We start from the raw sequence: 13,168 nt of genomic DNA on the forward strand, positions 1-13,168 counted from the left end.
CGGGGAGTTGAAGTTCGGTCAAAGCGCGTGCATTGGCGCGACAAACGGGCGAGCGCAGACGGGGCGAGCTACGCAGGATGTGCGATCGGCGAGAGGCTGGTACGCGTGCAATTAGGTATGTGCCTGGGTATCCGGGGCTCGTAATGATTTGGCGGTAATGCGAATATCCTTAGGCGTCGGGCGTGGAGGGGAACGGTTGTCACACGGGAGCAAGGAAGCTGGTGTGTGCACCTGCCGCCAGCATCATCAAAACAATGGTTTTGGGACTAGCGCGTTCACGTGAGCCTTTAGCGCTCCCCACATCGACGAGCGCTGTCACTTCGGCTGCTCTCACTCGGTCTTGGATGCAGTAAGCCAAGGTTCAGAAGATGATAATGGTTTGTAGGATCCGCACCGGCTGCGCTGCATGTATATAAATAAAGTCTTCGTAGGAAGCGAAGGCAAAGCCGCTCAAAAACGCCCAAGAACAAGCGACTACCCGTGCCGCCAATCCATATGCTCTCATACTTTCATAACCACGTTACTCCAGACACGCCAGAACAATGTTGAATATCCAAGCCTGCCCATTTCCTTTTGTGTATTCCATTTCTTTTGCACTTCAACGGGGACTATTCTACATCCCAGCTCCAGGCATGGGTCCTTTCACGCCCGGCGGTGCAAAGCTGCCCTCAATGCGGCGTTTCGCGTCCTGCTTCTCTTCATTGGTGGGGTTGTTCTTGCGCATGTCGGGAACATGAGCTGGTCTGTTGGGGCTATGGCCGATGGACATGCCGACGCGAATCTGTCGTAGTTAGTAAAGCGAACTGATCGCAAAAGGCGGCGACTTACAAGAGTCTCGAGAGCCGCGTTCGAATTGTCTACGAGGTCCTCGTCGTATCGCATCTGACCTGGCTCAAAGAGAAGCAGCAACGTGCTTCCACCGAATTTGAAGTACCCCAGCTCTTCGGCACGCTTCACGTGCTCACCCTTCTTGCGCGTAATGACGGTGCTACCTACCATCATGGCACCGATGCAGATGACCATGACACGCCCATGGGCGACAGAGTCAATGGGTACTACAACGCGCACGTTCTCGCCGTAGACGTCCAGGGCTGAGCGAATAGCCATTGGGTTGACAGTGTAGTATTCTCCCTCAATCGTCTTCGGTTCATCCATGACACCGTCAACAGGAATGTGGAATCGATGGTAGTCTTGCGGCGCGAGCCGGAAGATACCAAGAGAACCACCGTGGTAGCGCTTTGCGTCCTCAGGGTATGCATCACCAAGCAGCCGCTCGACAGTGAAGTCGCGACCCTTGACCCAGATAGCCTGTGCTGAGTCGATCGTGTTGAAGACCACAGTTCGGCAGTCGGAGGGGGAGACGATGACCCTGGGATCATCTGGCGCAGAGCACGGACGCGCACCAGGCTTCAATGCTCTGTAGAAGAACTCGTTAAAGTTCTTGAATTGGTCTGTTGGCAACAACACCTCAGACATGTCAAGCTGATGGAAGTTGATGAAGGGTAGGATTTCCGAGGCTGAAGCAGGATCGTCGTACTTCCTTCCCTGTTTGAAACTGAGGGACTTGAGTAGTTTGCGAACTGCGATCAGATTAGTATGCGACATGGAATCAACAAGATCTGGATGACTTACTTCGCTTCTTTTCCATGCTGTTCGATTTGAGGCCCTTGTACAGCAATCTAATACCCAGTCGGACGTACACGCTCATGCGCTCTTCGTTGATCTGCCCTGTAAGGCGATCTTGGACAAGGATGTTGGCCGAATTTGCGCCTAGTTTGTATCCGCCGTATGAGATCTTGGTAATAACCTTGGAGTACCACTTGCGCTGGGCCTGACTCGAAGTGACAAATCCAGCCATGACAATGTTATTAACTTGTCTCCAATCTTGACTTGCGCATGTAGCAATGTGTGTAATGATATTAGCATCGGACCTCTTGTTCAACTTTGGTTGATGGCAGATGGGGCATTCACGGATCTCGATAACATGTTCTTCTCCCTTTTCGTCTGCGAGATCATCAATCTGGATGTTGTCGCCTTCCTCGCCCTCCTTTCCTAGTGTGTTTGTTTCAAGTACTGGAATGGATGTTGTCGAGCTGTCCTGGTTGATGGGTGTGAGCATTCCGGATGCTAACGAGGGAGTCTGCGTGCCCGATGCGAGACCGTTCTTTCGGGAGTCTCTGGCCTCCGTGGCCTGGAGCTGGTCTTCGAGGCAGATGACAGCTTCGTCGAACGTAAGCAGAAGGTCTCCATTGTGAGCATCCGCAAACCGCTCGAAAAAGCTGTCGATAGTCGACTCATGCAGGGTGGAGCCTAACGTGTCAAGCATGGTGGTCAATTCCACTTTGTCTAAGAGGCCACTCTCATCGGCGTCATACTGCTTGAGCATAGCTCTCCAAAATTGCTGTCGGAGGGCCTTGTATGGGAGATACTTTGCGCGAATGTAGAGAGTAGAGTTGTGCTTGTTGCCCCAGCGCTCTTTGTCCTTCAGTTCCAATGGCAGAGTATACATCTTCAGATCCTCATCATCTACAGAGGACGGGTTGATATTGACATCGCCAGCGACAGCAAGGTTTCCGTTGGAGTCGGCTGCAGCGTTTGGCGGAGCACCCAGAGCCGCGTTGGATTCTTGCGCAGATAGTGAACCTGTCGAGGTTTCCTTCTTCAGAGACGGCCGGCCTAGACGAGATAGACTGTTGGTTGAAGCAGAACGAGAGATGGGAAGGCGGAAGCGGGATTTCTTAGAACTGCCCGAATCAGAGGGAGAGATACCAGGAGAGTCTGATGGCTCCGGTAGTCTGTAGAGTCCTGTCTCTGGGTCTTCCTGTGGGGCTGTGGAAACGGCCTTTTCGATTGGGAAGTTGACAGTGCCGACATAGTCGTTGCCCGAGAACTTGTCCTTGTCGATGACAGTGAAGTTGACAGAATAATTGGTCTCATGCCGTAAGACTTGGAAGATGAGTTTCTCGTCGAAGACGGGGTTGAGGTTGTGGCTGATGGTCTTGGTACGGTACGTCTTCTTTCCGAGGGAGGTTACGACGAAGGGGTCCATGTCGAAGGTGGTTCTGGTCACTATTCATGTGTAAGTTCAGGCAGTAGCGCGCTGTTGGGGAGACTTACCATTGCGTTGTGGGGGCAGATCGGTGCACTTCTGGATCTCCAGGAAGAGCACACCAGCTATGTCTCCCGTACTGGAGTATTCGTAGGCCTTCTTACCCTTGACCTTCCTCCTAAGCCTGGCCAGCTTGAGCTTCTTCCGCCGCTTCTCCCGCTTCTCGGCCTTCTTGGATTCGTCCTGGGCCTCGTCTGAGCTCGATTCGTCGTCTTCGGCATCGGTGAGGTTGCTGTCGCCGCGCTCTAGGAGGTCTTCGTCGTCTTCGTCGGGGCTCGGTGTCTGTCCAGCGATGGCGTAGAACTTCTGGAGGATCTGCTCGGGCGTGGCGGCGAGGTTGAGGGGGTCGATGAGGGAAAACTGGATCTGGATCTCGCCGGAGACGACAGACTTCTTCTTGCCGGAGCGCCGCGACTGCAGCGGGAACCATTGCGGCTCCTGCTTGGTGAGGCCGTTCTGGAACTGCTCCTCGAGTATGACGTCAAACTCGCCCATGTAGTCCTTCCCAAAGCGGTCCTTGTCCCAGCAGACGACCTCGAGCAGGAGGCTCTGCTCGCCGACGATGGGCAGTTCGAGCGTCTCGTTCCATTCCGGGTTCAGCTGCTTGTTTATCGTGGGCGTGGTGAATTTCTCGTCGCCGAGGGAGAGGACGAGGTACTGCAGACATGCACGTCAGCGGGAGTTTGGTAGCAGTTCAGACGGGGCACGACTCACGGGGTCCGAGGTGCCGCTGCGGTCCTTTGCAGCGAGGTCTCTGCCCTGCGTCGCTGTTAGCTGGGGCTCCTCCGCGGGGAAGCGTGGGCGGGCGCACTTTGATGACATTGGCCCTCAGGACAAGGCCGGGCGTGGGCTGCTCGTTCATGGCGCGCAGTTTGGGGCTGCCGTTGCGGCTGGCGGGGACTGAGGTTGGGGTAGAATTGGCGCCGTTGGTGTAGCTCGACTGCTGCTTGAGGCGATGGGGGAGCGAGAGTTTGCTGGTAAAGGCTGGTCGCGGCATGGTGGGCTACGTTTAGGTGCACCCGGCGCCGGCGTGGCTACGCGTTCAATCGGAACGTGCTGGCCGGACCGCGGTAGCCAAGTGCCTAGGGAGTGCTTGACGTCGCGCCGGCGGTTGGCAGAACGTGGCTCAGAGCATGCAATATCAGGAGTATCACGAGGGTAGAAGAATCAAGGACGCGCTGCGAGTGCTGACAGCGGCCAGGTCAAGAGTGAATTGAATTAAGCTTGGGGGCCGCCGCATACCTTAGTGTCGGTACATGTGCACGCGCAGCCAGCTGAAGGAGGGCAGGCCCGCAATGTGTCTCTTGCGGCGTCGATAGGAGCAGCGCCTGCCGGAACTTGCGGCTGGGCCCTCTGGATGTGCCTGTCCCATGTGTGATCGACGACTATGCTCGACTTCTATGCATGGCCCAAGACAAGACGGCCAAAAGCAAATACCGCCCGCTGCCAGTTGCTGCATCTACGCGCGACTCAGCCGCCAATAGTCGGAGTCGAGAACTGTCTTCCATCTCCACCCGAAACCCACCGCAAGGCATCAGGGCAGCCGCAACCAACAAAACTCAGTGCAAGCAGCCCTAATCAGCCCTGCGCATATTACCTCGATAGGAACCCCTCATTCCGCGCCTACTAGCCATCCGAGCAACCGGCCGCCGTATATATAGCCATGCGCGCAAGCCTGTCACAAATGCCGCATATCCTATGCCGTCTCTGATGTCTCACTAACGCGTCGCGCTGACGGCTTCCGGGCCAACAACACATCGTATACATCGCGGATACCTATCTCGATTGAGATGCTCCGGGACTATGCTGGGCCCTTACACTGGGTCTAAATGGGGCTACTTGGGAGAGCCTGCAGCTCTACGCGAACCGTCCTGTAACAAAATCCTCTAACCGTATCAACACTACCCTACTGTACTCCCAAAGACCACCTTCCACCTTTAGCGGGGTACATGTGAACGAGTGGGATCTTGCACAGCCCGCGCATCACTTCTTCCGATCTTTGCTGGGTATTGTAGCATCTCATCTTCGATGTACTACATGGCACCACAAATTATACTGCCTACGTCGTCAGCCGGGAGCTTGTGCTCGAATCTGTGACTTGTACCACGCCATTCGCTTGGCCCGATTCGTCAAGTTTCTGGCTGCCGTCAATTCAACGCGCGCCTTGGGCGCCTTGCATGCCGTCAGATACGTCGTACCAAACTCCAAGACGCACAACGACTGCGGGTAAACGACCTCGTTGGTGGGGCTTTTGTTGGATACTGTACCGGCAGTCGCGATCCGCACGCGACGTCATACCACCTCTCCACATTCTTGGTCCGCCCATCCGTTCCGCTAGCCGTGGCTGATGACGTGGCTGATGGCTGTGGCTGTGGTGGGATTTACTAATTGCATCGTCTCATCGATAATCAAGGGAAACCATTGCAGGCTCAAACAATCTATCAACAGCAAGAATCCTTGAAGTAACAACCAATGTTGATTTAGTGTTCCAGAGACCTACCAGTCTTCATTGCATTCCAAGCCATCGATTAAGTACATGTCCACAACTCTATCCGACGTTCGTAAACCAGACTAATTACCAAAAACCTCTGGAATATCTCGCACATCAAGCCTTCCGGATCCTATTCCATCCTCTTTATTTCTCTTCTAATTATCTGTGTAGTTATGTGGCGTGAACCTCTTGCCGACTACGATCAAAATACGTACACGACGTGAAACTTGGGTATCCAATCATTCCATCTCCTGAGCTCTGTCATTGTGTTCGTAGTCGCGAGTGATGAAGAATGTGGATTTGGAGGCTGAGCTCCTCTCAATTGTCCATGAGGTCGGACATGTGGACGGGGACATGATAATCCACTGATGATGTCGAGGGCGCTGGGACTATAATACCATGGTCTCAGGTATAGACTCTCCTGGGTTGTCCTTGTCATCCGTATATAACTGCAGCAGCCTCGTTCAGGTACTCCAGGTAGCAGGCCTTTTTCGCATCCCGCACTGTCTCGTCTTATCCTACTCCCGCTGCTCGTGGCACGAGTGCCGATCTCGTCGCAATGCTGCATCAGTACGAGGGTGATTGGCGAGAAGTTACTGACGCTGTCTTTCGGGTCGTCTGGAGATAAGTCGGTCCATCTCGCGGACTTTCCCCGGCTCTGGGGGGCTTTGCCGCAAAGGTGTACCACTTCCTTCGTTACGCAACCATCATAAAAGATCGATATCGAATCGAACGTTCTCTCCGCATGCAAGATTGAAGACAAGGTAATTCGTGCGCTTGCCGTCCAGGGCGTTGATGTTATTGTTGAAGGCGATTCCAGGACTTAGGGATAGACGAACGTTCTGGTAGGGTTTGTTGGTACCTTAAGGAATAACATGTCTCAAAGAGCCATGCCGGAACTATGGGCTTGATCTTCTTTCATTTATATATACTTTCTTGGCTTTCTTCCGAGGAAAGAGCGACATCGATATATAGGCGAACCCTGGCCATACGTAAAGTCCTGGCGAATGTTCTACTCAATTCGAAGAGTGAGTGCATTTGAGCGTGTTGAACTCCAGTAATGAGCTTGATAATGACGTGCACATCGTCAGCTCGAAGGGTTCGTGGCATACGCAGAAACGCACTCCGATAAGGCGTCAATTCATTCGGTGGGATGTAGCCGGCGATGTCGTCCACGCGAATGTCGATAACCCGCCCCCTCAAGTCACCGCCGAAAGGCACGTATGCATTGAGAGTGGCGACGAAAGCAAGCAATGTCATGAGCTCACTTACTGACACTGGCTCTCGATGAGACTCCTGGAAATGCTGATAATGCGTAGCTCTCCCCAGACGATTTACTAGCGCTTTGCCCGGCATTCTCTCCAAGACAGTTTCCTTTGGGCAGGGAGTTATATACGTGAGATCCAAATCCGTCATCTCGTCGTTATCTCGTACACAGTCGGTCAAGCGTTTTCGCGCAGCCTCGGCGGCAGCCCTTGTACTGCGCTTTGCTGTGGCACAGCCCGAAGGGCAGAGTGGTACGCCGGCCAAAAGGAACTTGCCGCCATGAGGAATTGCATGGCCGGCGCTTTCGTAGAGTGGTACAACTCCAGGCCTGGCATAACAACGACAAGATGACAGCGTATCCGTTGAGTATGTATATATAGCGATGGCTACTACGGCCTCCAGGCGACAATTGTAGGCGTCAAGTGCGTCGAAAGTACATTGTACTGAAAGTTGGCTTGGCAATGGTAACAACACTGCGATGCATTGGATCGAAGGTGGTCAGCCTACACATGTAGATATATATATGGTTGAGGTTGCTTTTGACAGAGGCGCGATATAGTCTCAGGGCTCGGTAATGGGTGTTGCTGATCTCTGAAGAGGTGACGCTGGCCTCTGCATACGTCTTTCGGACCTTCTTATCTCGTAAAGAAAAGAGTGGTAAGGTTCGTCGAGGATGGGGCCAGAGGATGCGATAGGCTGATTGGTCGCGGTTCTGCACGAGGAATGCGACATGGTAACAGGTGCAGCATCGCCGACCTTGCTCAAACGAAGGAATATCATAAGAGCATAGGGGAAGCTCATCCTCATATATGCGTCTAGTTTTCTGTTCCTGGGCGATGGCATTGTCTTCAGCGTCTTCGGCTGCGTAGTTGTTGGTAGCCAGCAAATCGCAACGTCCCTCGTAGGGAACATTGGTAGGGGTACACCGAAGCGGTCTGCTTCATACCCAGTATATATAGACTCGCAATCCTCGTCTCGGTATGACTTCTGGGCCGGGATGATGTTGGAGCAACGCTCTGCTTGACATCGTCATGTCTTACTTTCCCGCCTTGAGCTTGGTGTGATGCCCCCCTCACTTCGTCCTCGCTCTCATGCTCCATCACCACATCGATGTATGCATCGCCCTCTTCTCCTGCATGGTATATCTGCATAGTTGTGTCGTATGGAGAGAGATTCAGGCGCCGCTGCGAGAGTATCGGAGTGTTTGGTGTACAGAGCGAGTACGTCTATAATGTCTAGTTGGCTCGCGTGTATATAGATATATTCCTCTCTCTTTGCAGATCGGACATGCGTGGGAGTACCGGAAGTAGGGAATCGTGAGAGGCTGTGAGAGGCAAGCGAATGTGCTCCAGTGGGGCCTCTCCTACCTCCATGCGCTTGCTTGCCATCTCGCGCAAGTAGGCTTCTTCACCGAGTGTCTTAGTGCCGCTCTGGAGGATCTTAGAGCGTAGGCGCTCGATGGCAAGAAGTTCAGCCGCCTTGCTAGCTATCCCCGCGGGCGTGTCAACTATGTGAGTGCTCGTCGATGCTATCTTCGTCCTCGTTATTGGCGGTTCCAAATTTGGGTGTCGAGGATACAGTCCAGACAATACGTCCATCGGATCTGATCTGATCGTATATATATATATATATATCAATACGAAGGCTTCCTTCACGATGAAGCGGTATAGATCCAGGAAACGCAGATAGTAAGACCTTGTGGCTGTTAGCTTATTACGTATCAGCTATGTTGGCAGACTACGTACCAGAGTGTCGTCAGTGTTGCCGGAGAGCTTGGATGGCACCCAGTAAGGTCGGTACTGGGGGAAGGCCGCAGGTTTATCCAGCGCTTGGCTCAGCCGACGGCTTAGTGGAATAGGACACATAACTCGTGCCGAATGCCGTAAGCAGAAATAGAAGAGACCACACGGGATGAAACTGTAGAGAGTTCGTACGTTGAAAGTTTGCTGGGATGATCCATAATTTATATAAAACTTCTCGAAGAACAGCAGTGTTTCTGGTGGGCAATTTGACGTGCTGAGCGAGGCCGAAAAGCTAGTTGTCCATGACAGTGGGCTCCTGCCTCTTTCTCAGATCATTCACATACCCCCTAATGCTGTGTGGATTGGCCTGTAGCAGCCTAGGATGGATGAGGAAGGTCCCGACATCAGTAGTGTAGAAGGTATGGGTGTTCATGGGCGCACGAGATGTTTGATCCACTCCCGGCCTGCTAGTTCTCAGGCTTCACGGGCGTGATGTCGAAGGACGGTCATTCGAGTGAGCTGACGAGCCTATTGCGCAGACATTGGCAACGGTAGCAGCATACTATGCTTGGAGTTGAGAATGCGCTATATATATATATAATTCTAAATGATTTCCAAAGGGCGCAAAATGAGTCGGAAGGGTTCAGGAGAAGCGAATATATAAAGTTGTATTGACGCTTTCGAAGTTGTCAAAATCTGGACTGAGCATGCCTGTAGGAGCCCTAGAAAATGAGGTTGGGAAAGGCGATAGGAGTGGCGCAGTCGATAGAGCCGCAGATGGCAAGGGACTTAAGGCAATAGGCGACGAACCTGCCTCTGAGACAAATCCGCGTGAGGCGCCGTCGCTATGGGATCTGTCGAAGGTCCAGGACCGGAGGAGTGGAAGACTAGGATCGAGACGTCGAAGTCATGCTTTGTGGCAGTGACAGCTAGCTCGGCGCAGAATAGTATTAACCTCTCTTTCGTCCAAACGCGCTCGTCCATCTTTTTCGTCTCTCCGACTTTGTGCGAATGATGGAAGTTATGGAAGTACCCGCATATCTTGAAGAGCAGCTATGTCGGGTGTCATATCCCTGCTCAGTATCAGAAATGATGGCTTCCTGAGGACATCGAGGGATTCCGGCCCAAGTTTGGATACGATCCTATCGGTGGCTGAGGCAGCGGGCCATTGGCAAGGTCCAGGTGCGATAGAAGCAGCAACGAATGCAAGGGTCATGTTCCAGGCCCCGTGACAGCCCTCTGCGCCTAGGAAGGTGCGCTATATAAGAACGAAGGAGACGGGATATAGTTGAACAGAGTGCAACGGTCCGGGTGTATATAAGAGGTTTTGGATGCTCAGCAATAGTAGGCTGGGATGGCTGATCTGGGAGAACAGTATGTGCCAAGATGAGAGTACGAGTCCTCTGGCCAGCAGACAATTTGTACGACGAGGAGGCATGAGCCAGAAACAGGACCGGAAAAGAATACAAAGAGACGTATATACTCTTAATCAGATGGAAAGTACATGATAATAGGAGAGGGAGATGTACAAAGCAAGATGCTAGACATGGGAAAGGAGACATGATAAAGACTTGAGCGGGAAAAATGGGATATATATACCTGTTCCTCAGGAAGCTGACCATCTTATCTCCGGTGTAGACGGCAATGTAGCATGGCCACCGTTTCCGCGGCAGACAACATCAATGCGGCCACCGTTACCCGCTCACAATCCAACCACGTAGCTGCGTGACGGAGCCTCATCCGCTACCGGCATGCAAGAAGATGCCCGATGTCCAAACAGTAAGGCAGGGAGAATGCCAACTCAGCCGCACTCATGCGGAGTCGTTGGAGTCCAATGCGAGTGCTGAGACAAACACCGTGTATGTATGCGTGCCCGCATTGACTGATGCAGATTCGCGGCCGAGACAACACTCACCGCCTTGCGACTTTGCAACTAGGCAATAGGATGTGCAGATATACTCCACAGCTGGAAGCGGCTTCCCTAGACAGCGACGTGTATGCAGCCTTCAGTCAAACATTGATCAGCCACCGCCAGTCGCGCCCCGCGCAGCAATTGCCAGCATCGCACCGATCCGAGATCTCGGTGTATGGAGCCGATATGAACTCCAGGGGTAATTTCGATACAGATTTTCACATGTAGTGAGCATTGCAAATCATCGAGGGACAGACGTCGAATTGATGATGTGGTGGAGCAGGGAAGTCACGACCAAGCCTCTGGGATGGCGCCACGTCCGCGCTAACCGCATTCCCTTGCGCACTTTCACCTTGATAATCAGCCCGCACAAACAACATCACATTTACCATGCTCACGGGTCAAGAATCGAAACCCACAAGCTAGAAGATGCGTCATGTAAATTCCGAACCCAAACATCAGGTAGCGAACCAACAAAAGCACTGGATGAGGGCCGTGACCCTTGCTCATTGTGAGACTGACCGCGCATGTCCACTATCACACTATCGTGACAATAGCCGTAATGAAACCATCGCATCACATCGTATCGCATCGCGTCACATCGTAGATCGATCTGTGCCCGTATTCCAAGGGCAACAGCAGCCGAACCAGTTCGTCTTGGCCGGCCCGAATACTGACTTGCTATGGAGAAGGGGGGGAAACCAGAGTGTCGGGTTTGCCAGAAAGTTGTCCATGTTTGTGTGGGTGTGCACGATGCTGGTTCCCTTGCTTTGTTCCCGTAATTGTTCCGCGAAATTGTCCCTTTGTTTCTTTCTTCCGGAGACAAGGTTGCTCCCGCACTCTGGGGTCCGATTATGCAAGGTGTGCGAGCATTGACTTGTTGGTTGGAACCGAATTGATTGGCATGGCTTAAGTCGTTGCGACTGGGACGAGACGATTTGTACTATGATCTGATGAGGGGAGATGATTGAGAGGTTAAAAGTAATTCATCATTTCACTACATATCTCACACATGCTGTATACATACGAAGGCCAAAAAGTGCATGCTGCGGTGAAAATAGACTTGGAAGAACAGGTAGTATTAGGAAAAAAGCTTCTTTTGGCAGCCGCTGTACACACGCTTCGCACGCCGTTGGAAGATTCTTTATATCAAAGGACACGTTCCAATTCCCAATCCCTCGTTGGGCCCAAGAAAACGTTAAAAGAAATAAGAAGATGAAAAGACGCTTCGCTGGTGGTGTGTTCCATGGTCTCTTCAGCCCGCCCGCAGGGTATCAAAGAGGTAGCGACCCGGGCCTGAGCAAAACCACTTCTCGACAAAAGAAGCGCAAACATGCAAAGCAATGTCCACAAACGCCTGTGGAGGACATGAGGCATGCAACCCGTGATTCGAGATCAGTTGGAAGATGTTCGTTTATCCCGCCGCCATTGCACTTATATCAAACCGCACAACCGCAGGTTCTCCTGGATAATAATGTCTATAACATGTCAGCGTGATACAAGCAGAGTAATGTTGGGCAGTCGTACCGTTTACTGCAGCCATGACGAAGCGGATCTGCATAGTGTCTGTGGCACATGTGAAATGCGTGTAAATTTGCTTTGTCTCGTGTTGGTTGAGCGAAACGAAGCGGTTCAGGATGTAGTCACACGCAGCAGCGTAGTCTGGGCCGCCCTCGTAGTCGGGGAAGTAGTTCTTCATGGGGCTGACGGGCAGCTTCTCCTTGAAGCGATCGATCTTGTTGAGGAACAGGATGATGGATGTCTTGACGAACCACCGCGAGTTGCAGATGGAGTCGAACAATGTGAGGGCTTCTTGCATACGGTTGACGGTCTCGTCCTCGAACAACAGCTGGTCGTATTCGGAGATGGCGACGAGGAAGAGGATGGTGGTGACGTTCTCGAAGCAGTGTATCCACTTCTTACGCTCAGATCGTTGACCACCGACATCGAACATGCGGTACGTAAGATCGCCGATGATGAAGGTAGTTTCGGTGATACCAGTCGTCTTGACACGCGATCGGAGCACGTCCTGGTCGTTGGGAATGTAGTCGGGCGCAGCGATACGGTCGATGGAGTCGAAGTAGCTGTAGCGGTTAGCGATGTTGCGCATTCACTGCAAGGAGCATGCTCACTATTTAGCAGAGTCGTTGAGCTGGTACTCGCGCGAGCGCTGGAAGCACTGTTGGACACCGGCGTCCTTCCACAGGACTGAGATGGCGTTTCCAACCTCCGGGGGCAGGCTGTCGCCCTCGATCTGTGCCGGCTGCATGAAGATGGTCTGGACGTGGTATTCGGCGCGCTGGTCGTCGAGCGGCAGCTCGAGCGACTCCATGGCCTCGAGGATGACGCGCATCGACTGGACGGTGTTGCTGAAGATGATCTCCTTGAACGACTCGCGCTCGTCGCGTGAGTATCCGCCCTCGTGGATGAGCTTCATCTGCTTGAGGATGGTCGACTTTCCGGACTCTCCGGCTCCTGCGCGCTGTTAGAGGCTGGCAACGTGGCGGGCGTCGCAATACTGACCGAGGAGCAGCATCTTGATCTCGTTGCGCTGCATCATCTTGTCGCGCTTGAGCTGGTTCTCAATCTCCTCGTTCCTCTGCTTGCCCTCCTTCTCCTCTGTGCTCATTCCGCAACCCATGATGGCG

At 52.9% G+C, this 13,168-nt stretch overlaps 2 protein-coding genes across 2 annotated transcripts; both read right to left on the minus strand.

The window, feature by feature from the left end:
* Positions 1 to 613: 613 nt before the first annotated feature.
* J4E84_010451 (uncharacterized protein) lies at positions 614 to 4,106 on the minus strand (the record flags this gene model as incomplete). The annotated part of the gene is made up of 6 exons (XM_049393006.1): positions 614 to 781; positions 829 to 1,580; positions 1,633 to 3,069; positions 3,118 to 3,766; positions 3,824 to 3,868; positions 3,921 to 4,106. 6 exons carry the CDS (start codon positions 4,104 to 4,106, stop codon positions 614 to 616), a joined length of 3,237 nt encoding a protein of 1,078 aa, XP_049239265.1.
* Positions 4,107 to 11,954: 7,848 nt separating this feature from the next.
* CGA1 (Glucoamylase 1 precursor (Glucan 1,4-alpha-glucosidase) (1,4-alpha-D-glucan glucohydrolase)) lies at positions 11,955 to 13,161 on the minus strand (the record flags this gene model as incomplete). The annotated part of the gene is made up of 4 exons (XM_049393007.1): positions 11,955 to 11,998; positions 12,048 to 12,604; positions 12,653 to 12,995; positions 13,044 to 13,161. The coding sequence occupies 4 exons, from the start codon at positions 13,159 to 13,161 to the stop codon at positions 11,955 to 11,957; spliced, it is 1,062 nt and encodes a 353-aa protein (XP_049239266.1).
* Positions 13,162 to 13,168: the final 7 nt, after the last annotated feature.

This window comes from Alternaria hordeiaustralica, assembly GCF_023758085.1.
Source record: "Alternaria hordeiaustralica strain BMP 2776 chromosome Unknown scaffold_41, whole genome shotgun sequence".
NCBI classification, from domain to species: Eukaryota; Fungi; Ascomycota; class Dothideomycetes; order Pleosporales; family Pleosporaceae; genus Alternaria; species Alternaria hordeiaustralica.